At 38.7% G+C, this 22,569-nt stretch overlaps 1 protein-coding gene across 5 annotated transcripts in view; it reads right to left on the reverse strand.

Moving 5' to 3' along the window:
- The window catches only part of WDR64 (WD repeat domain 64), a 143,680-nt gene that overhangs the window by 98,043 nt on the left and 23,068 nt on the right, over positions 1-22,569 (reverse strand). For 4 of the 5 annotated variants that reach the window (XR_012032903.1, XM_072830405.1, XM_072830403.1 and 1 more), the window contains 6 exons: positions 18,642-18,744; positions 15,172-15,275; positions 11,943-11,972; positions 10,429-10,539; positions 7,722-7,936; positions 3,361-3,495 (listed from right to left, as the gene is read on the reverse strand). Coding sequence is in view for 4 of the 5 variants with exons in the window: in XM_072830403.1 (XP_072686504.1) it covers positions 3,361-3,495; positions 7,722-7,936; positions 10,429-10,539; positions 11,943-11,972; positions 15,172-15,275; positions 18,642-18,744 (698 nt within the window). In the remaining variant the exon portion in view is untranslated. Of the gene's footprint in view, positions 1-3,360; positions 3,496-7,721; positions 7,937-10,428; positions 10,540-11,942; positions 11,973-13,888; positions 14,094-15,171; positions 15,276-18,641; positions 18,745-22,569 lie in introns of those variants that run through there. The other variant, XM_072830404.1, reaches the window with a different exon arrangement.

Genomic DNA, 22,569 nt, shown 5'->3' on the forward strand with positions numbered 1-22,569 from the left:
GTTTTTATCATGGATAGATTTTGTCAAATTCTTCTTTGCATCTATTGATGTGATCATGTGATTTTTCTTCTTAGCCTGTTGATATGATGGGTTACATTAAATAATTTTCAAATGTTGAACCAACCTTGCATACTTAGTCATGGTGTGTACTTCTTTTTGTATCTTATTAAATTCAATTTGCTAATATTTTGTTGAGGATTTTTGCAAGAGACATTGGTCTGTAGTTTTCTTTGATTGTAATGCCTTTGTCTGATTTGGTATTAGGGTAATACTGTCCTAATTGAACAGGTTAAGAAGTTTTTCTCTGCTTCTATTATCTGAAGGACATTGTGGAGAATTGGTATAATTTTATCCTTAAATATATGGTAGAGTTCACCATTAAATCCACCTATGTCAAAATAAATAAATAAATAAATAATAAAAAAAATAAAAATAAATCCACCTATGTCTGATGCTTCTTGTTTTAGAAGGTTATTATTAATTCAATTTCTTTTTTTAATATTTTATTTATTTATTAATGAGAGACATGGAGAGGGGGAAGGGCGGGAGAGAGGGAAAGAGAAAGAGAGAGAGAGGGAAAGAGAGGCAGAGACACAGGCAGAGGGAGAAGCAGGCTCCATGCAGGGAGCCCGATGTGGGACTCCATCCCCGATCCCCGGGTCTCCAGGATCAGGCCCTGGGCCAAAGGCAGCGCTAAACCACTGAGCCACTGCGGCTGCCCATATTAATTCAATTTCATTAACAAATATAGGCCTATTCAGATTGTCTATCTTCTCAGGTGAGTTTTGGCAGGATAGTTTTACAGAAAAAAAAGAATTCTGCTTTGGCATATTTTTTCTCTCAACACTTTAAATATTTCACTTTTGTCTTGCTTGCATGGCGTCCAAGGAAAAGTTCAATATAAATTTTTTCTTTCCTCCTCTAAAGGTGAGATGCTTTTGATTTCTTTCAAGATTTATTTTTCATCTTTGATTTTCTACAGTTTTAATATGATACTCTTAAGTGTAATTTTTTTTTGGCATTTATCCTGCTTGGTGTCCTCTGAGCTTAGTAGATATGTGGTTTGGTATCTGACTTTAATTCGGGGAAAATTCTGTCATTATTGCTCCAAATATTTCTTCTTTTCCTTTTTCCATTTATTCTCCTGGAATTCCAATTATGCATATGTTATAACTCTTGTAGTTGTTCCACAGTTTTGGGGTATTTTATTCCATTTTTTTCAATCTTCTTCTCTTTGTTTTACTATTTTTGAAGTGTCTATTGATAATATTCTCAAGTTCAGAAGATTCTTTCCTGAGCTTTGTCAGTCTACTCTTGAGGCAATGAGTCTTTATTTGTTATTTTTTCATCCCTAGCATTTCTTTTTGATTCTTTATTAAAATGTCTATCTTTCTGTTTATATTACTTTTTTTTTTTTTTTTTTTTGCATGGTGTCTAGTTTATCCATTAGAGCCCCATATTACTGATAGTTATTTTACCTTCCTGGTCTACTGATTCCAACATCTCTGCTATATATGAGTTTCATTTGATATTTGCTCTAGCTCTTCAAACTGTGTTTTTGCATTTTGGTATGCCTTGTAATTTATTCTTGATAGTAGGACATAATGTATCTTGTAAAAGGAACTGCTGCTAATAGGCCTTTAGTAATGAGGTTGTAAGTGGGTGGGATGAAAGGGAAGTGGTCCACAGTCCTTTGATCAGATCTCAGTCTTTTAGTGAGCCTGTGCTTCTGAACTTTGAACTTTATGAGTGTTCTGCAGCCTCCCTTCTCCTTAGGTGGGTCAGAATGGCTAGAGCGAGCTGTATTTGGGTATTTCCCTTCTATGTGGAAAGCTAGAGTAGGCTAAAGTAGGCTAGAGTTGGATATTTCCCTTCTCCCAGGTCATTTAGTTTCTGATATAACTCCAATAGTTTAGGCTCTAGTAACACAGTTTTTCTCTTAAGGACAGACTTTGTTAAGAACAGAATGTTTGGGTATGTTTGAATGTGGTGCATTTTCTTCTGCCTCTGTTGGGCAGGAGAGGACTTTTCTCCGACATTCACTGTGAGAAACTGGTTGAGTTCCTGGAAATAAAATTCACAAAAGTGTAGGGACCCTCTCTAACTGGGTCCCTGGAGTTTTTAACTCTCAGATTTTTCTATGTAGAGCCCCCAGTGATTTGTCAGTCATAGTTCAGGTTTTCTTATCACAATATATTGGTTTCGCAGAGGTATCTCCTTGTGAATTTCTGCTCTGGTAAGTTGTGATTCATAGTATATGCCTGTCTCTCTCTCCAAATTTGAGGGCAGCAGTTTGGTCTGTGACCTCGCTTCTTTGATGGATTTAAGAAGAGCTGTTGATTTTTTAGTTTGTTTAGTTCTTTTCACCTGTTGTTAGGGCTGAGTGATGACTTCCAAACTTTACATGCTAGACTGGAAACTAGAAGTCTGTATGCATTTTTTTAACACAGTTTTGTTGACGTATAACATATAACATAAAATTCACACGTTTGTAAATGCACAACTCAATTATTTTTAGTCAGTTTATACAGTTGTATAACAATCACTACAATAGGTTTTGGAACATTTTCAATATCCCAAAAACCTCCCCTGTGCCCTCTTGGGATCACTTGCTCTCACCACCACCTCCTGGCATCCACTTATCTACTTTCTGTCTCTATAAATTGCCTTTTCTGGATGTTTGATATAAATAGAATCATTTAGTATGCAGTCTTTTGTGTCTGGCTTCTGTCACTTAGCATAATGTTTTGAGGTCTATCCATGTGGTAGCATTTAACTTAATGCATTTTTAAAACTGAAAATTAAAGATAGCATCTGTTTTATAGTTCCCATATATTATTAACATATAGGTACTATATAGTTATGGTTATGATTATTACATAATAATAGTTAATAATATTCAACCAGATAAAAAATGAGACTACATACTCTTTAAATTCACCTGTCTATAAGAAAGTAATTTCATGCATTTATTACACATGAAACATGATATTTGTGCTACAGACACTCATGGGCTTGCCAATTGACCTGTAAGAATGATTTTCAAAGTATAGAGTTTTACCCACAGACCTATACTTGGAAAATATAGCTATAGATTGACCTGTATTGACTTATTCCAATAGATTGTGGCAAAAAAACAACAAATTAGCAAAATTGCTGCTAGGAGGACACATCATATTCAGATTTGCATGAGTAACTTTAATTTATTCCTAAAAATCTAATTAATCTTGTCAAATAAATGGAATCATTAACATCTGAATTTTCTAAAAACCAGTTTGGAAACTCCAAGATTGTCATTGACTTAATTGTAAAAACTCTGAAATTCACAGAATGTTCATGTATACAAACTATTGTACTTACAAATTATCCTCAAGTCTCTTCAAGGATTCCAAAACCAATGAATGAACACTGTCTAAGGAGCAGGATCCAAAGCAACTTAGGGCTGTAATATATCTAATTTTCATAACCCAGTCATTATGCAACTTCCTTTTAACACTGGCAATTAAAAGAAGAAAAGGAGTGGTTATGTTAGACATACAAAGCTTGCACTTGTAATACCATCCTATGCTTATACCACTTTTAACTGTTTAACTAAATATTTATCATCTAGCATATTTAAAATGGAAAATAAAAATTAATCATCAAATATTAATCTGTAGGTGAATAATGTAGATGAATCCCTGTTCAATACAGACACTATTATCCTTACTTTACTGAAAAATTCTGGTCATCCAAAAGTACTGTGTTTCATATTGTTTTAGATGAATCAATTAGGGATGCCTGGGTGGCTCAGCGGTTGAGCATCTGCCTTTGGCTCAGGGTATGATCGCAGAATTCCAGGATCGAGTCCCACATCGGGCTCCCTGCGAGGAGCCTGCTTCTCCCTCTGCCTATGTCTCTGCCTTCTCTCTGTGTCTCTCATGAAAAAAATAGATGAGTCAATTCATTATCATATTTTCCATGAAGACTTTCAGAACTAGATAACTGGGAAACTTGTAGTCCCAGATCACCAGTGAAGCAGAGGCTGGGACAGTTGTATTCCTAGCCAAAGGCTTGCTAATCAATTCACAGGACATTTCAGTGAGAGCTTTAGCATTAGGGGACAAAACTTTTATAGTAAAATTCTTATCTTAACCTGTAAGAAGCCATCTTCATTTATTATATTTACTCATATTTTACAGTGTGTTTGTTTCCTCATTCACAAATATTTATTGAGCACCTACTGCATCCCAGGTAAAAGGACATAAAGATGACTGAGGTGAAATTCTCGTTCCCACGTTCCTTAGATTCTAGTTAAGGAATAGAGGTGTTGATAATTCAATCCCTTCAATATGGGATGAAACAGAGTAGAGAGATTTCTTTTTCCATATCAGACTGTGTTTAATTTTGCTCTCTGGGCACTGGCTATTTCTTTCTTTAATCTGTAAAACATTTTTCATGCCTGTATTTCCTACCCATATCTCTACCCCCACCCATTGAGTATAATTGAGTTATTAACTGAAGGAAAACATTAATGATGGCTCCAGAGTTTAATTACCCCTTTGGCCTTAATAACTTTCATTCTGTTAGGTTTGAGAATCTGTTGGTGTAAGAACGAACATGTCTCAATACTCAGCTTATCTATACAGTTCAGTCTTGAATAATTTAAGTCACATGCATGATGATCATATACATGATTAAATCATCTACATGTGCATAATTATCCAAAAGAACCAATGTAAATTTGCATGCATTTAGCTCAACTCAGATTCCTCAAATTCGTCAGATCTCCAAACTCATTTCAAATATATCCAGCTTAATGGAAACAGGGATGGAAAAGAGGCCATGGAATTTTCTACAGGTGACAACTCTTAGAAAGAAAATTCATGTCTCAACTTCTATTCCAAGAGCCTATCATAATTGGAATGAAATACTTGATAGAGTATAGAGCAGCACATCACATGTTAGGAAAATGCCCCATCAGAGTCTAATACTTTGATGGGACTAAGTAATATTGCTCATCTATAAAGGATGGAAAATGGATTCAGTCAATTATTGTGCCATTTTTAGGATTCTAGCAATTGGCTAGTCTTAATTCCACTGTAGTAACAGCTGTAATGAGATTTTAATTGCATGTTCTAACTCTGGGATGAAATATTTGTTACTTTAATAACAAAGTATAATCCTGTATTTTTAAAAGTTGTTTTCTTATTCTATTTTTTAAAAAAGATTTTATTTATTTATTTGATAGAGCACAAGAAAGGGAAATGGCAGGCAGAGGGAGAAGGAGAAGCAGGCTTCCTATGGAGCAGGGAGCCTGATGTGGTTCTCAATCCCAAGACTCTGGGATCATGACCTGAGCCAAAGGCAGATGCTTAACTGACTGAGCCATCCAGGCACCCCAAAAGTTTTTTCTCATCCTAAAAGAAAACTTTTCAGTGTACAATTTAGAACATAGGAAAACATAAATAAATAAGGGGATCCCTGGGTGGCTCAGCGGTTTAGCACCTGCCTTCGGCCCAGAGTGTGGTTCTGGAGTCCCGGGATTGAGTCCCACATCAGGCTCCCTGCTTGGAGCCTGCTTCTCCCTTTGCCTGTGTCTCTGCCTTTCTCTCTCTCTGTGTCTCTCATGAATAAATAAATAAAATCTTTAAAACAAAACATAAAAAAGAAAATAAAAATCACCTCTCCGAAGTCACATAGAGAATCATAATTTATATATTGGAATATTTATGCTCTATTTCCTTAAATAGAAATATACAGACACAGACACACAGATCTATGTATTCCTTTTTATCAAACTGGATTTAAAAAACTGGATTCATATGTACATAGAGAAATTAATTTTTTAACTTAATATTATATCATGAACATTTTCCATGTTATTAAATATATTTCAAAACGTTATTAAATGAGAGTGCATGGCATTCACTAATATGGTTATACTATGATTTACTGAATGCCCTTGGTACTTTACATTGTTAGACACTAGAGATTTGACTATTAGAAATAATGCTGTGATAACCATACTCATGGTTTTAAATGCATGGAGATCCTGGGTCAAAGGCTTATTAAGACACTTGATGCATCTCCCAGACTGCTCTCCTGAAAGGGATTGAACTCATACCTCCACCATCGATAGTTTGAAAATGCCCATCCACAGAATCTATGCCTTTTTCGATCCCTTCCAATGTTAGAAATGCGAAATTGTATCTGATGTTAAGTTGTGCTTCTTTAAGAGAATAAATTTAATACAGAATTTGTTTCTCTGCTAGTAAAAGTAATATATACTTACTTATTTATAAAAAACTTCAAAGACAGTGGAATTATAAAGACAATAAAAATCACCTATAATCTCATCATTTGGAGATAATTGTTAGCATTTTTGCCTGATGATCACTTTGAAATGTTTATTGACTATTTGTACTGTGTGTGCCTGTGCATGAATTATCTTTCACAGTCTTTGCCCATTTTTCTTTGGGAATTATATTTTTAAACAGTTTATTTATTTATTCATGAGAGACACACAAAGAGAGGCAGAGACATAGGCAGAGGAAGAAGCAGGCTCCATGCAGGGAGCCCAATGTGGGACTGGATTCCTGCACTCCAGGATCATACCCTAAGTCAAATGCTCAATCGCTGAGCCACCCAGGCATCCGGAATTATTATTTTTTAATTGACCTGCAATACCTCTTAAAAAGAGTATTAACCCATTGTTTGCCATATTTATTATAAATATTTATTCTAGTTTGTGTCTTTTATTTTTAAGGCTTATTTCCAAATATTATTTATTTATTTATTTTTAAGGCTTATTTCCAAATAAATATTTATTTATTTATTTTAGAGAGAGGAAGAGAGTTTGAGAAGGGGGAGGGCTGAGCATGGAGCCTTAGGTGGGACTCAATCCATGACCCTGAGATCATGACCTGAGCTGAAACTAAGAGTTGGAGGGTTAACCAACTGAGGCCATCCAAGCACTCCTCTAGTTTGTTATTTACTTTTAAAATGTTCTTTTTCGATGTCCAGAAGCTTTGCTTTTGCCAAATTTCTACAATTTTTTCTTTGAATTCTGCATTCATTGCTTTTTTTTTTTTTACCATTTTTTAATCATATTATTTATTTATTTATTTTTATTGGTGTTCAATTTACCAACATACAGAATAACCCCCAGTGCCCGTCACCCAATCACTCCCACCCCCCGCCCTCCTCCCCTTCTACCACCCCTAGTTCGTTTCCCAGAGTTAGCAGTCTTTACGTTCTGTCTCCCTTTCTGATATTTCCCACACATTTCTTCTTCCTTCCCTTATATTCCCTTTCACTATTATTTATATTCCCCACATGAATGAGAACATATAATGTTTGTCCTTCTCCGACTGACTTACTTCACTCAGCCATTCATTGCTTTTATGTTGAGGATCTTCTTCCATATTCAAGTGCTAGTAAATAGTCACATATATGTTTTCTAGATTTTTCATGGTTTAATTTTTTCACTTAATTTGCACAGTTTAATTCATTTCAGTACCTATAGATTTTAATTGTCAATAGCGCTAACAATTGGAATTTCAGTGGCTAATTTTCCTATCTTTCTTCCCAATTTTACTGCAAATTCTTTGAGGTAAGAAATATTCCTTGTTTGGCTTTGTATTTCAGGTTACCAGGGGTCTAGCACATTGTGTTCACTCATAAATACTTGAACATTGTCTGTATTAGAAAAATATGAACTGTTCATATACTACCCTTACCTTTTAAAGTTCTTTGAGTCTAAAACTTGGTTTTGTAATTTTTTTTTGGATTTTGCCTGCTTTAGTCCAAAGTCATCACTATTTACTGTGAATTTGTTCACAAAACCACCATCATCCCCCAAGAGGATGTCATCCCTGCAGAGCTGGTCAGGCAGAGACACTACACACACACAGAGGAGGCAGTGATCCATAGGTTTTATGACAAAATAGTTTTCCTAGGAACAGAAGAATACTTAATAAGTTATTATATTGCTCTAAATATCCACATATTAAATATTGCCCTTTGATTTGATAAAAATTTTACTTCCTGATGTTTCTCATTTTAGATATTCCCATGGTGTTAAACTTGGAAAAAAAAAAACAAAAACTAGAGTTAACCAAGTAAAAGTTAATGAACATTCACTGTGAGCCCAACATTGTACTTTTGGGTGCTTTGTGGGGAAAAAAGTGAGGTACCTTTGGCTCAATACATTAATGAGATTTTCTGTTATGTTATTGTGAATGTCCCTCTCTTGGATTTGTAAGGCAATATTAATGGGAAGCATAATGGGACCTGTAAGTGTTATAGGCCCACTGATGTAAAACTGTATGGCAAACAGGAAAATAAAGTATTAACGCCCCAATTATGAAGTTATCAGGAAAAACATATCTTCATATCCAAGTTTACCCAGAAATATTCAGCAAGTATTTGTCAAGCTGACTCTGGGCTACTGTGCTGTGTTCACTGAACTATACAGCCAGTGCTCTCCCAGAATTCAGTCTCTATCTATCTATCTATTTACCCAAGATAGAAGAAAAAAATATTTAAAACTATTTTTGTCATTTCCTTTAGAATGAGTGAGACTTGAACATATTTAGAGCTTCATTCAGTTATTCAACAAATATTTGTTGAGCACCTATGATGTGCATACAATGTGCCAAGAACTATTTTATGGCCCGGGCCATAAATTTGATGAAAAAGATAAGTTTCTGACTACTATTCTGGTGCAGGAATACTATATAAAAAAGTAGATCATTTCAGATCATGGGAAGTGCACTGAGGAAATAAAGGGTGCTATGATAAAGAGTGACTGGGAGGGGCCGCTATAGGTCTTGTGGTCTGGGAAGAGGACCTTTGATCTGGCACATGAATTGGTTGAAAGATTCAGAGGCGGTTGAAAGGAGGAGCCCAGAAGAAGCGATGAATGTTAAAAGATGAAAAGGGAAGGGACTTGTCCTGCACGAGGCAGGAAGGAATGGGGGTGACAGTTGCGAGGATAGTTTGCCTCCAGAGAAAGGAAGGAAGAAAGAAAGTAGGGCGTCCTCATTGAAGCTGTGGGTGGGAAAGCTGGAGTTTGGAAGAAAACAAGCCTCCTAGACTCAGATTTCTCAGGAAAGTAGAGGCAAGTCCATCTGCTGAGAGGGAGAGAGCCCGAGGACAATAATGGCCTTTGCCAGGAATGGGAAAGCCATTTGGCAGGGACAAGAAAGAGGATGACAGAAGCCAGTGAGCCCTCAAATGAGTCTACAGACCCTGAATTTGTAGTGAAGCCCAATTGTGGTGGTTTGTGTTTTCTCCAGGAGGGCTTAGCCACCGTGAAGGAGCAGAGATAGGCCGTCACATCTAACCAGGACTAGAGTTTCAAAGGATTTAAGAGAATGGAGGGTGAGGATGGCTTCAGCCCAGATGATCCACCCACGTGGTGCAGGCAGTCAGGCAAAGAAAGGAGAGCCAAGAAGCCAGAAAGTGAAGAGGACTCTCTTAAGGACCTGGGGGCTTCCATGGGGCTGAAAAAGCAAGAGTGATAACTAGAGAGAGCTGGACATTGAAAACGTTGCAATCAAACTGCAGACTGGGACACAGTAACATACCACATAATAAAGGACATGAGGCAACAATCTGCCTTCTTTAAAGTCATCCTATATCACTAGCTGGTTACAACACTGGAGACAGGAATGAGAACTTTGGTTTTTCACTGAGCCTAGGGACAAGTAAGGCACAGAGAAAGGCTAATTATTTCTTAATCCTCCTCGTTCAAAGTCAGCCCGCTTTCTGAGGACATTTTTTACAACCTTGCCTCTTCCTGAATTCCTATTGCCCTTGTTTGTTGTTGTTGTTTTGTTTTGTTTTGTTTTGTTTTACTATATAGTTTGCTGTCCTATTATATATTATGGGTTTTTTTTTTTCATGAAATCCTTCAAGATTTAGTTTTGTTTGAGTACAGAGAACATGTTCATTACTTCTATATGGCTGCAAATGCTCAATAAATATTGTAAATTGCTTAAGTGGTAACATCCTAGCCACTGAAGGAATAACATTGGCATCTGTCCCACTAGATATTTTGCCAGAATTAGTCATTTGATTTTTAGTTATTTTCTTACCAAATGAAACTGAACTGGAAAGAAAGGATTTGAACTTGATAAAATGAGCATAATCAAAAAGCTAACACTTGGATTCAGAAAAGGTATAAAAGAAGGAAGGAATTACCTTCTCTCTCAAAAACAGAACAAAACCAATATAACCAAATTAAATATGCACTCAATGGAAAGAATATTCCTTTTTAATCATACAGAATATTAATGCTGAACTTGTTTAATGATGAAATTGATTACTTAAAATCATTTTATGTATATAAGGAACTGACATTCAGTAGAGGAAGTGGATTGCTCACATCCTACCATTCTGTCTAAAATTGGAGTACTTGGAGTATTTCTCTTGGCACAATACCTGGCCACCGCCTTGAGCTTTATAATCCCAGACAATCATGGTCCTTTCTGTAGTGGCAACGATTCTTTTCAACTGTGAGAGGTAATCACATCCTGTGATCCAGGAGGTATCCTGAGGGAAAAACAGAGAGTTGGGCATGGGGGCATAATATATTTTGGTCTATCACATGGTAATGGTTACTAAAGAGTAGATTCGTTACATTAAAAGCCTCATTTTGCCCTCCTACTTGCAGGAGAGCCTTGCGATGTCTGTTCTTTGATGTCTGGAGGAAAGGCTCTCATCTTTTGCCCTTTGACTCCTGTCTTGAGTTTCTCAGCACCATCAGCTGGAGAGTAATGAACTGGTGCCTATTGCAGCTCCTGGAGGCCCAGAGCCACCAGCAGAACGGGCATCTTTGTGCACCCTTCCCTTACATGAGAACAGCTCTTCACGGGGGCACCAGGAGGCTGGATTAAGCCAATTCTCTGGCCCTGTCCCCATGCACATTTTTTTTTTAGCTAGAAAAGACCTTAGTGATCATCTGGTTAATAACCAAGTTAGAGCCCAATGAGTTGGTCTTGCCTTGCCTAAAGTCACCAAGTTGGCATGGGTAGGAGCTGTTATGTCAACGACATACAACGAAGCAAGAACAATAGCTCCCATTTAGGAGCGCCTACTGTTCCAGACACTGCTGCATGCATTTCAGACCTCTGTTAGGAATGCTAATGTGTGTGGGTTTTGGTTTTTTTGTTGTTTTTTTGTTTTGTTTTGTTTTGTTTTCAGCCTTTGAAGCAAAGGCTCAGAGGCTTGGAGAGAAGGCAGATTCTTCTGCCAGGTGGCCTGGCACCCTCCTGTGCAGTTCAGGGCAGTCAGGGCATGGAAGCAGGCTGAAAAGGCAAGCATGTCCCCATGTCTCACGAAGCCACAGTGGGACTCTGAAAGCAAGTCATCATGGCTTTTCTCCAATTAGTGATAAGGATTAAGTAAATTACAAAATTAGACTCAATTTTTATATGCTATTTTCAAGTTTACAATAAAATGTTTTCAAAGTATTTCCCTTGGCCATTTCCTTGTTGTTCTCCCAGCTTGGATTTTGTCCATGTTTTACATTCCTCAATAGTAGGCACTTGGAAAAACTTCAATGAGACTTTTAAAATGGAAGCTTCTAGGGACACCTGGGTGGCTCAGTGATTGAGCATCTGCCTTTGGCTCAGGGTGTGATCCCGGGATCCAGGATCGAGAACCACATCGGGTTCCTTGCAGGGAGTCTGCTTCTCCCTCTGCCTGTCTCTGCCTCTCTCTCTCTGTCTCTCTCTCTGTCTCTCATGAATAAATAAATAAAATCCTTAAGAAATAAAAAAACAAAATGGAAGCTTCCAGGGAGTAATGTCTCCAAGCACTTCTCCAAAATAAATTTAGCTTCATCTTATTCTTAGAGCCTATTCGGCACTGCATTGAGATTGTGATTAGTTATGGAGGAACCATCACCACAACCCCAAATCGGACTTCATTAGGAGTTTATAACATGTACTTACCGTGACCTTGGTGCTGGTCTGTACTCTCATCTATAAGCAAAGGAAAAGAATAATGAAACCTAACTAAAATTAAAATTTAGGCACTACAATTAAAATCGGGAATGTTAGCACTAAAAGGACACGTTATCTCCGTGGTTTAATCTCACTTGTCATTTCTACCTTCTGTGAAAAGCCTGGCTCTGTGGAATAATTCTGTGGAACCTCTTGCTTTGGACACGGTTAGGTGCTTCTGTGGCTTGTCCTTAACCTTGACGACTGTGCTCTCAGAGTCTTATACTGTACTAATGATTTTTCCCTATTTGCAAACTACCTCACCTTCTTTAGTTATTCAGAGCAACATAACTTATCAAAAAGTGGAAAGGTGAAATAATACTAACTGCTAGAATAGTCCAAAAGAAGGCTAAATAGGTCAATATGGATACAGCTTAACGTGGGAAAAAAAAGTACTGCCTCATTTGATAGTTATCTCTCAGGTTCCTGAGAGACATAAGAACATCCTCTCCACTGGGCTTCCTCTTTTACTGGATAAGTATCTATTGCATGAATCTCATGCCTGGGTCGTGTGCTGGTGGGGAATCATAGATTTATTCCATGCAGAGCTATAATGTACCTGAGAAGTCTCTTTTCCCCTTAGGGCATGTTAATTGCTTCTAAGGTCAAGGTATTTGAAGTATATTAATGACCTAGTTTCTCTGGCATGGTCATGTAGTCTTGGGAAAAGTACAGAAAATGGCTGCCCAGAAGGAATAGATTATGTGAAAAAAGGGAAAAGTAAATTAGATCACTAAAACTGTTAGTCCTGGTCATCTCAGACTGTCTTTCATCTGAAGAGTTCAAAGAGGCTGAGCAGCCCAGGTGGCTCAGCGGTTTAGCGCCGACTTCAACCCAGGGTGTGATCCTGGAGACCCGGGATCGAGTCCCATGTCGGGCTCCCTGCATGGAGCCTGCTTCTCCCTCTGCCTGTGTCCCTGCCCCTCTCTCTCCCCTCTCTGTGTTTCTCATGAATACATAAATAAAATATTAAAAAAAATGTTCAAAGAGGCTTTTCCAATCAGGAACTTTTTTCCAGGTGGGAAAAATTAAGTGCCCTCAGGAAATTGGTGAGCAGAGAATAGAACGCCTGTGGTTTTCCTCTCCTATTTTTCTACTTCCATCCTTAGTGGAAAGCAGGTGTTTAAATTTCTTTTATCATCTTTAAAAATTGCATAATCCATATAGATATCTCCTGAATTTTGAAAATCTAGCCTTTTTTGCAGGAATTTTTATTAATAACATTTACAGTCTATATCAGGAAGCTCTCTAGAGAGCACTCTGCAAATCCTTAACTGTGTTTATTTTACTTTATACAGAGCCTAAATCATGGATTAACATATTATATTTTGCATTACTAATGACTACCTTTTAATAAATTTTTCCTGTGACCCACCTTACTGATTATTTTTTCACAGAATGTGTCATCGTATTTGTAAGACATGCAACATTCAAAATGCCATTTATTCTTGGTGTATCAAATCTTCAAATAATTTCTAGCAATTTTTTCTCTCCAATTACATGGTTTTAGTAAAAACAGATGTGTTTGTGATATGCATGTGTGCACCTAGAAGCACATGTGAATGAATGTGTGTGGGTACACACATGCTCATGCACGGGATGTCTCTGGAAATATGAAAATGCCACCTCACTTGTTTTATATAATTCTGAGCCATTTCATTATGAAGATCATTCTTTTCCTTCTTGTGTTTTTCTTTACATTCCATCTTAGTTCTAATTTTGAGGAAATAGAGGTAAGGAAATAAGGCACCAAGGAGATAAAAGGAGGAAAGTTTTCATCTTTATATGAGACAATCCAGTTTTGTTTTCACACCATTTGTCCATAATTGCAACTGCCAATGTTTCCTGAGTGCTTACAGTGATGCTAACTAAGCACTTTGTGAATAGTAACTCACGTAAACAGCACAACCGTCTTGGGAGAGAAGCTCTCTGGTTCTGAATGACAGGAGCCAGGGCATGGAGATGAATAAGTAACACACAGGGCTGGCAAGTGTCCAAGCTGGGCAGGGAGGCCAGGCTCCATTCCATTCCACACCAGGAACCTTCCACCACACCTCCTGAGGCAGCCTGCTTCTCTGACAGGATCCAGCTACTCTGATCCCTGAAGGGCTAAACATTACTGTTGCAGTTTTAAACATGTGATTATTTTTTTAGTTTACTTGTAAAGCTTGTCTCTAGTTGCAAATCAACTAATAATTGGAATTATTTGTTTTGCTATTTAACACCAAATGTTCATGTTTACTTTCATAATGAAATACTGCATAGTTGATAAAATCTCTGATAGTTTGAAAGTGGAAGTCCAAAACTTACAAATTTAGAACTAAGTGACAATAATAGTAATACCCTACATGTATATGGGAATTGGATAAAGTCCTTTTACATTCATTGTGTCATTTACTTTCACTACAGCCCTCTGAGGGAGAGAGGACTGGTTCTGCTGTCCTCATTTTATAAATGTGAAGAGGTGTGAAAACATGTAAGCCAGCTCATTAAGTTCCCTATTTAACAGAATAGCTAGTAAAATAGAGGAGCCAGAATGTGAGCCGCCTTTTAACAAGTCCAAGGGTGTTGTCGGGACCTTCTATACTTGTTAGGATTATGACAAAATCACTTAGCTCGTGAATTTTTCTGATTTTATCTGAGAAGTTATCCAGGATCATCCTTTAATTATGCTGATGCCACATGGCTCAGTAAGACTCCTTGAGGAGTGCCTGGGTGGCACTCTTGATTTTAGCTCAGGTCTTGATCTCAGGATCATGGGATCCAGCTCCGAGTCTGGCTCTGTGCTCAGCACCAAGTCTGCTTGAGATTCTCTCTCCCCCCCTGCCCCGCCCCCGTTCATGTTCTGTCTCTCCCTCTAAAACAAATAAATAAATCTTAAAAAAAAAAAGACTCCCTGAGGAACACTGCCAAATGCAGTTACCAAAATCTCAAAAATTGCTCCAGGGCTCAGCAATCTTCTCATTTTAGCAACATCTGGCTTTATTTTTTGGAATAACTCTGAATATGTTTATGTTTTCTGTTGCACCTGATAAATATGCATAATGCATAGGCAAAAGAGAAGAAAGGAAGGAACAAATAAATGAACTAACAAAAGGAGGAAGGAAGGACGGAGGGAGGGAGGGAGGATGGATGGAAGGAAAGAAGGAAGAGGGAGGAATCCAAGCTTTCAAATTACCTGGCTATTAAAGACTGTTATTAATCCTTTCTGAGAAGCTGTTATTAGTAAATCCAACTGAGGAATCTTGACGATACATTTAATCACATCCCGTCTTCTACTACCTGTCAACAGCATAATATTCATTTCAATTCCCAGTAGTAAAGATCTTAAAACTCATTTGTTAGGTTTGTTTTTAAAGAAAGGAGTAAGAAAACAACCTTTTTTACTTTTTTGCTTAAAATGTAGAGTAGAACCAGCAACTCTTGCTTTTTTTTTAGCAAAAATTTTTTAATTTAAATTCAATTAGCCAACATATAGTACATCATTAGTTTCAGATGTAGAATTCAGTAATTAAACAGTTGTGTATAACACCCAGTGCTCATCAGATCAGGTGCCCTCCTTAATGCCCATCACCCAGGTACCCCATCCCCCCACCCACCTCCCCCCCAGCAACCCTGTTTGTTCCCTATAGTTAAGAGTCTCTCATGGTTTGTCTCCCTCTCTGATTTATTTCCATTCCATTTTCCCTTCCTTCCCCTATGATCCTCTATGCTATTTCTTATATTCCACATGAGTGAAACCATATAATTGTTTTTCTCTGATTGACTTATTTTGCTTAGCATAATACCTTCCAGTTTCATTCATGTTGATGTAAATGGTAGGTATTCACCTTTTCTGATGGCTGAGTAATATTCCATTGTGTATATATATCACATCTTCTGTATCCATTCATTTGTAGATGGACATCTCATTGCTTAATTATCCCCATAGATACGAATCTGAATCTATGATACTTTCCAACTCAGTATGGTACATGAATTCACAGAGAAAATTACACTCATGCTCCTGTCACATATTCAAATAGAAGGCATATCTTACAGAGAATGTGCTTTCCAAACATCTTTTTGTCATTTTATTTTGAGATTTCTGCATCTCTCAGGAATCCTTTCTTTGAACTGTCACCATCATGGTTTACACAGAACAAAAGCCTAATATGATCTCAGGCTTTTGGGCATAAAAGAATGAAAACACCGCATTTCATGGTTGGTGGTGCAGGCTCAGGGTCTCAACATGGCGGGCCCTGTGGGTAGAGCTGGTTTCAGGTGTACGATGACGTTATGATTCAACAACTCCGTGTTGTACAGTGTTCACAAGTGCAGTTACCATGTCACCATGTGGTGCTGTGAATGGTACACATCATTGACTACACTCTGCACTTCCTCCTCCTGCAGCTGGAAGCCTGTACCTCCCACTCCCTTCTCCACAGATTGGAATTACGATGTCAAATGCAAACTACATGGTTCACATTTTTAGGAAGTGCCAGAGGCCCCACCATTTCACATTCCCTCTACCAGTTTCTCCACCTCCTCCTCCACTCCTGAGGGACTGCTTACACATGAGACGGACTACAGAACAGCACGTCCCAGAGGTGGAAGTCCAAGTCAAACATAGAAGGACAGCCTCACTGAGCAACCAAGAATGTCAGCTGTACCGAAGACAATCTCAGCAGCAGCAAGTCCCTGTGGTGGATTTCCAGAAGGAACTGAGACAGGCATTCTTGGCTGGTGTTCCAATTCCCCAGGCTCCTGCTGGGTTAGCAGGTCCTGTCTGAGGCGCTGGGGGACCATTCCAGCTGGTAAAGACTCCACAGGGAAGAGGAACTGTAGCAGCTGCTGCAGTTGCTGCTACTGCCAACATTTCTGGGGCCCCAACTCAATACTTACCAGGACAGGGGACCCCACCCACTCCTGTGGGGTGAACAATACCACCTCCAGGCATTATGGCTCCTCCACCTGGTATGAGACCACCCATGGGTGCACCAATTGGGTTTTCCCCTGCTCAAGGGACACCTACAGGCATGCCCCCTCCAGAAATGAGACCACTCCACCAGAAATTAGAGGTCCACCTCCCCAGGAATACGTCCACCAAGACCTTAGGATACTGTTGATCCTTCTTAAGTTAATTTTTTCCCTGCTATGTGTCTTGTGAAACTGTGTAGATTGTTTGTGAGCTTTTGTTCACTCCTTGTTGCATTAATATTAGCTAATAAATGCACAAAGCAATTAAACTGCAAAAAAAAGAATGAAAACACCTTAATACTGTTATTAAGGGTTTGTTTTTGTTTTTAATTTGTGCATTTTGAAAAAATATTGGACACCATTTTTTTTGCCTATGTACTGAATTGATAAAACCACATACATGGGACCTCTTTCCAGCACAATTAGTTTTTATAATTGAACACTCTTAGGAAAAGCAAGTGGATGGATCTCATACTCCAGTGATATCAGCCTAATACATGCATTCTCAACAGACAAAATATGATCCTCAAGTGCAGACTGGTTCTTGGGGGAATAAAATGAGTCTTGTTCTTTTTGTGTATAAAGCACAGCACAGAGACACAAACTTATGTAAACAGATACATAGTATATCTGACATATTAAAATGTCATGGAGTGAGGGAGGGGTGCAATCAGGTAAAAAATGTCTAAAAGACTCCTTAGTGACTCCTATAATGAAAAAATATGAATATAATGAAAAACTAATGAAGGTTGAGGACACTATCCTGTTCCAAGCCACTACCATTCTCTCTACTTGTGTCCCCCCTCACCCTGGAATATTTTCAACTTGGAAGCTGTAATGAACATCTTTTTTTCCTGAAGGTTATTTATTTATTTATCTGAGAAAGACAGCAGGTGAAAGAGGGCACGAGCAGGGATTGGGGCAGAGGGGAAGGCAGATTGTCTGCTGAGTGACGATCACTACTCAGCAGGGCTCCATCCCAGGATCCTGAGATCATGACCTAAGCCCCATGCGCCCCCTAATGAACATTTAAAGTGTAGCTCAGACCATGCCTCCCTTCTGTGCAGGCCTTTTGCCCTCTCTGCTCCTCCACCCCCAAGCCCACACACCTGACCCCACACCTGCCCTCTCTTCTTGGGCTCCCCTACCCTATATCCCCCACCCCCCACTCTCAGCCCTCCCTCCCAGGTCTCCCAGCACCTGCTTGGGGTGGTCTTCCCCAGGCCCTCCTTCAAATGTCAACACCATGCTCCTATCTCCAAATCAACTTCTTCTCCCCACACTCCTATACAGAGCTTCTTCTCCCCACACTCCTGTACAGATCTGAACCTTTTCAGAATAATGTGAATTGTCTCCTCCTCATATTCCTTATTAGTGTCCTTCAGAGCAATGATCATATTTCAAACAACTGCAGGTATAGGGACACCTGGGTGACTCAGAGGTTCAGCATCTGTCTTTGGCTCAGGGAGTGATCCCAGGGACTGGGATCGAGTCCCACATTGGGCTCCTTGCAAGGAGCCTGCTTCTCCTTCTGCCTGTGTCTCTGCCTCTCTCTGTGTGTCTCTCATGAATAAATAAATAAAATCTTAAAAAAAAACCTAATTGCAGGTATAATTTCTGTTTCATTCCCAATTTTTTGAGAAAATATTAAAACCCATATTAATTTGGAAAGGAAATAAAAAATATCACCTGAAATTACAACTCGCTGTTTTCTAGAAACAAGGAAAACCAAATTTTCTTCATCCATCTGGGAAGCAAGAGAATCTTCTTCAGAGGAGAAGTATCCAAAGATCTAAAATGCCAAACAACACACATAAACATGTACAATATCTCCAGGTAGGCTGTTGGTTGAATTTAAAATTTAAATTTTAATTTGGATGAATGGTCAATACGTAGCTTTCTAAATGCCAGGGGATTGCCCGTGGCAAGAGAAGGCAGTTAATTATGTTTAACACATCACATGCTGATAGTGCATAATTTCTGCACAGCTGCTGATCCTTCTTTCTGATGGATGAATCGGTGTACCAGCCTAGTGTCTTTGCTTACACTGATAGTTCTTTTAGGAGCTAACATTTGTTTGGAAATCAAATCAGCCTTCATCAGACAGGCTCCCCACTGACAATCTTGACATTGAATTTGGTGACTCTCAAATGACCTGTCCTACCCATTTTCCATAAATCTTCCTGGGCAAGTTTTTTTCATCCCTACTAAGGAGAGTTTGGGCATTTAAGAGATAGTGCAGTTTCTCTATTTAACAATTCCAAATCCTACTCTGAAGGCATGGCATGAAAATAAATTATTATGAAGGAATCCCAAGAAGGAAAAGTATTCTATGTGAATAAATAGTCAAATTCTGTAATTCCAAGGAATTTGAAGAATAAGGTAGCTGTTCTTCAATTGTCTTACAAATATGCAGAAACAAAATTCTCATAAATTAATGACACAATTATTTCTCATACTGTTGAGACTAAGTGGTGCTTGTCAGTGAATGAATGAATGAACTGTAGAGAATGTCTGAAACATCAATGTGTGTATAAACCACTGGGGACCCTTTTATTTTATTTTATTTTTTTTGCGGGGGGGGACCCTTTTAAAGTGCAGATTCTGATTTAATTGGTCTGGGATGGGGCCTGAATGTCTGCATTTCTAACAAGTTCCACAGGGACCACACTTTCAGTATAAAAAAATCTGGAGACTAAGTCTATTGAAAGTAATAAAAACCAGCTATAAATATTTGTTTATTTTGATGCTAGTTTAGCATCTTAGGTTAACATTTCCTTTCATCAGCTGCTTCACAAATGGTGCTACTTCCTCCTTTACCTTCCCCACATCCAGATCTCCTAACACACAGTGAAAACTTTTATCATTTCCTATAATTAGATTTCATTGTGAGAAGTTCAAGATCATCTAGACATTCTCTCTTCCCATCAGCAAAATCACTCTCTAATAAGAGCTCAAATAATTTTTTATCTTTTCAGAAATCACCTCTCATTTTCCGTGCATACAAAACCTGTGGATTTAGCATCTGGTGCCCTGGGAAGGATTGAGAAAGGAGAAGAGTGCTTTCAGTAGACCCATGTTGGAATGGACAGGAATCTTGTATCACTGTTGTTTCCTCATCCTCACTGATTGGTGTAATATCCAGTTAACAGTCATGTATTGGTCTGCAACTTATTTATTTATTTATTTTTAAAGTAGGCTCTGTGGAGCCCAACATGAGGCTCAAATTCATGATTCTGAGATCAAGACCTGAATTGAGATCAAGAGTTGGACGCTAAACCAACTAAGCCACCTGGCACCCCTAGTCTGCACCTTAGCACTGTGTCATTTGAACCCATGATATGGCCTCTGGCAAAGAGCATATGCTGTGGAATCAGACAGCTCAGTGTTTTGAGTTCAGTCTCTATAACTACCTGGCATTCAGAACTTGGATAAACACTTTCACCTCTTTACGTCTCAGTTTCCTCATTAGTAGAAGAAAAGGACAAACTTCTTTTTTTTTTTAACTGATGTCTAAATGAGGTGATGTGTGTAAAGCATTTTGCACTGTGTTTCGGACATAATAATTGTTTAAGACAAATATTAGCTAACACTACCATTAGAAAGCCTAGATTAAGGCCGCATAGAAATAATAAATTATATCAAGACCACAACTACTCATGAGAAAATTGACCTCTCTGGAGGATAGTACTTTAAAACTGTCAGTCCACTTAGGGTTGGAACTAGTTCTTTTCATAAAAAACACTAGTCAGGTGGGCACTGCAATAAATGGATAGTGTGGGAAAGGGTTACTGGGAAGAGTTTACATGACTTCCCCAGCCAACTAGAACTAGGAGGGAAACGCAGCGCCTTGCCCTCCTAACCCATCAGGTCCTTGTGGCCTGCGCTTCCTTTCTTACCCAGTTTAGAATCGTGATGTGCCACTCACTCATATATCCATACAACGGTCCTTCCTTTCCCGCCACTTTGCCCTGGCTTGGCAAGAACCCCCAGTGCAGGGTAACACAACCGCTTGTGTGGCTTGCACCCATGCTGCTGTGGCTGATAAGCCTCAGAGGAAATTGCCCATTGGAGGAGCTCCTCAATCACTCAGGTGCTCCATCCTTCTAGGGCTTCGGTAGCCCCAGCCATCACCCATGCTTCCCTGGGTGATCTCGATCATGGTGCACAGCAATAGTATTGAATCTCTGCATTCCTATCCTACATGTGTGCCCACCTCCTTGTCCCTCTCACAACTTACCTCACTTTCCACTTCAGATGAGAGTGCAAGCCACAGATGAGAGCTTCCTTGGCATTTTTTTTGCCACTCTATTTACAAAACCAACCTGGATTTGGACACACCCTTTCTTCCTTCTATCCCTTTCAGAGGAAGATGTGTTTCTCTTTTCCTAATCTCTATCTGCTCTCTGTCCCATCCCCTTCATGCTATCCTCAGAGCTTGTCACCTTTCCCCTCAATATCTCATCTATCTCTGCTTTCTTCTTACTTGCTTCCGGGATGTTCATATCTTGCACATCCTGGCTGGCTCAGTCGCTGCAGCATGTGATTCTTGATCTTGGGGTTGTGAGTTCAAGCCCCATGTTGGGCGCAAAACCTACTTAAAATTTTTTTTTTGTGCATCTTAAAGACAAAAATACAACAAGCCTCCCAAAGGCAATTATGGAAAATAATCCTTAGTCCTTTTCTTGCTTTTCTGTCTCCAGCTTCATGTTCCAAGTGTTGTAACTTGTCCCACTGCCGTGGAATTTGAATTCCTCTTATAGCTACATTTTGGGTTGTGGTGGTTGTAACCGCAGACACACTCTTCTTGAACTTGACACTTTGCCCTCTATGTTAGTTCTCTACTGCTACCAAAACAGAGAACCGAAAACATAGTGACTTAAAACACTACCCATTTCTTAGTTCACAGTTCCATAGAAAGCCAACATGGGTCTTGATGAGCTAAAATCCAGATGTCAGCAGAGACATGTTTTTTATTGAGACTTGGGGAAGAATCTGTTCTAAGGTCATTCAGGTCGTTGGCCTGAGATCCCCTTTTCCTTGCTGGCTATGCACTGGGGCTGCACTTAGCACCCAGAGGCGTCTCTTTGGGCCCTCTGTCTCGCACCAGCAATGGCCCTTCAAATATTACACTGGGCCCATGCAGATAATCCAGGATAATCCCCCTATTTTAATTCAGTTTATTAGTAACATTAATTGCATCAGCAAAATCCCTTTGTAGCAGTACCTAAATTAGCGTGTGATTGAATAACTAGGGCATGGGAATCTAGAGTTCTGCTCTCATTTTCAAAATGCAGTACAATATGATTTACATCACTTGTGCAAAATACAACACAAAACATGCCAAATGCTAGCAACTGATTTAACTCCAGACAATAGTGTGAGATAATAAATTTTAGATAATAATGTGAAATGATGATGTTAATGATGATTATTTCTGTCTTAATAAATTTCATTGTTTTTCAGGGGTGTGAGAACTACACACCATATGTGTTGTCACAAAATTTGAAATAATGTTCTATATGTCTAGGACACCTATATTTTAAAAGCAGTTTACAGGCAGCTATTTGACTCAACTTGCAATTTTGGAATATTCTTACAGTGAGTGTGACAGCAT

This window comes from Canis lupus, chromosome 6, assembly GCF_048164855.1.
Source record: "Canis lupus baileyi chromosome 6, mCanLup2.hap1, whole genome shotgun sequence".
Lineage (NCBI taxonomy): Eukaryota > Metazoa > Chordata > Mammalia > Carnivora > Canidae > Canis > Canis lupus.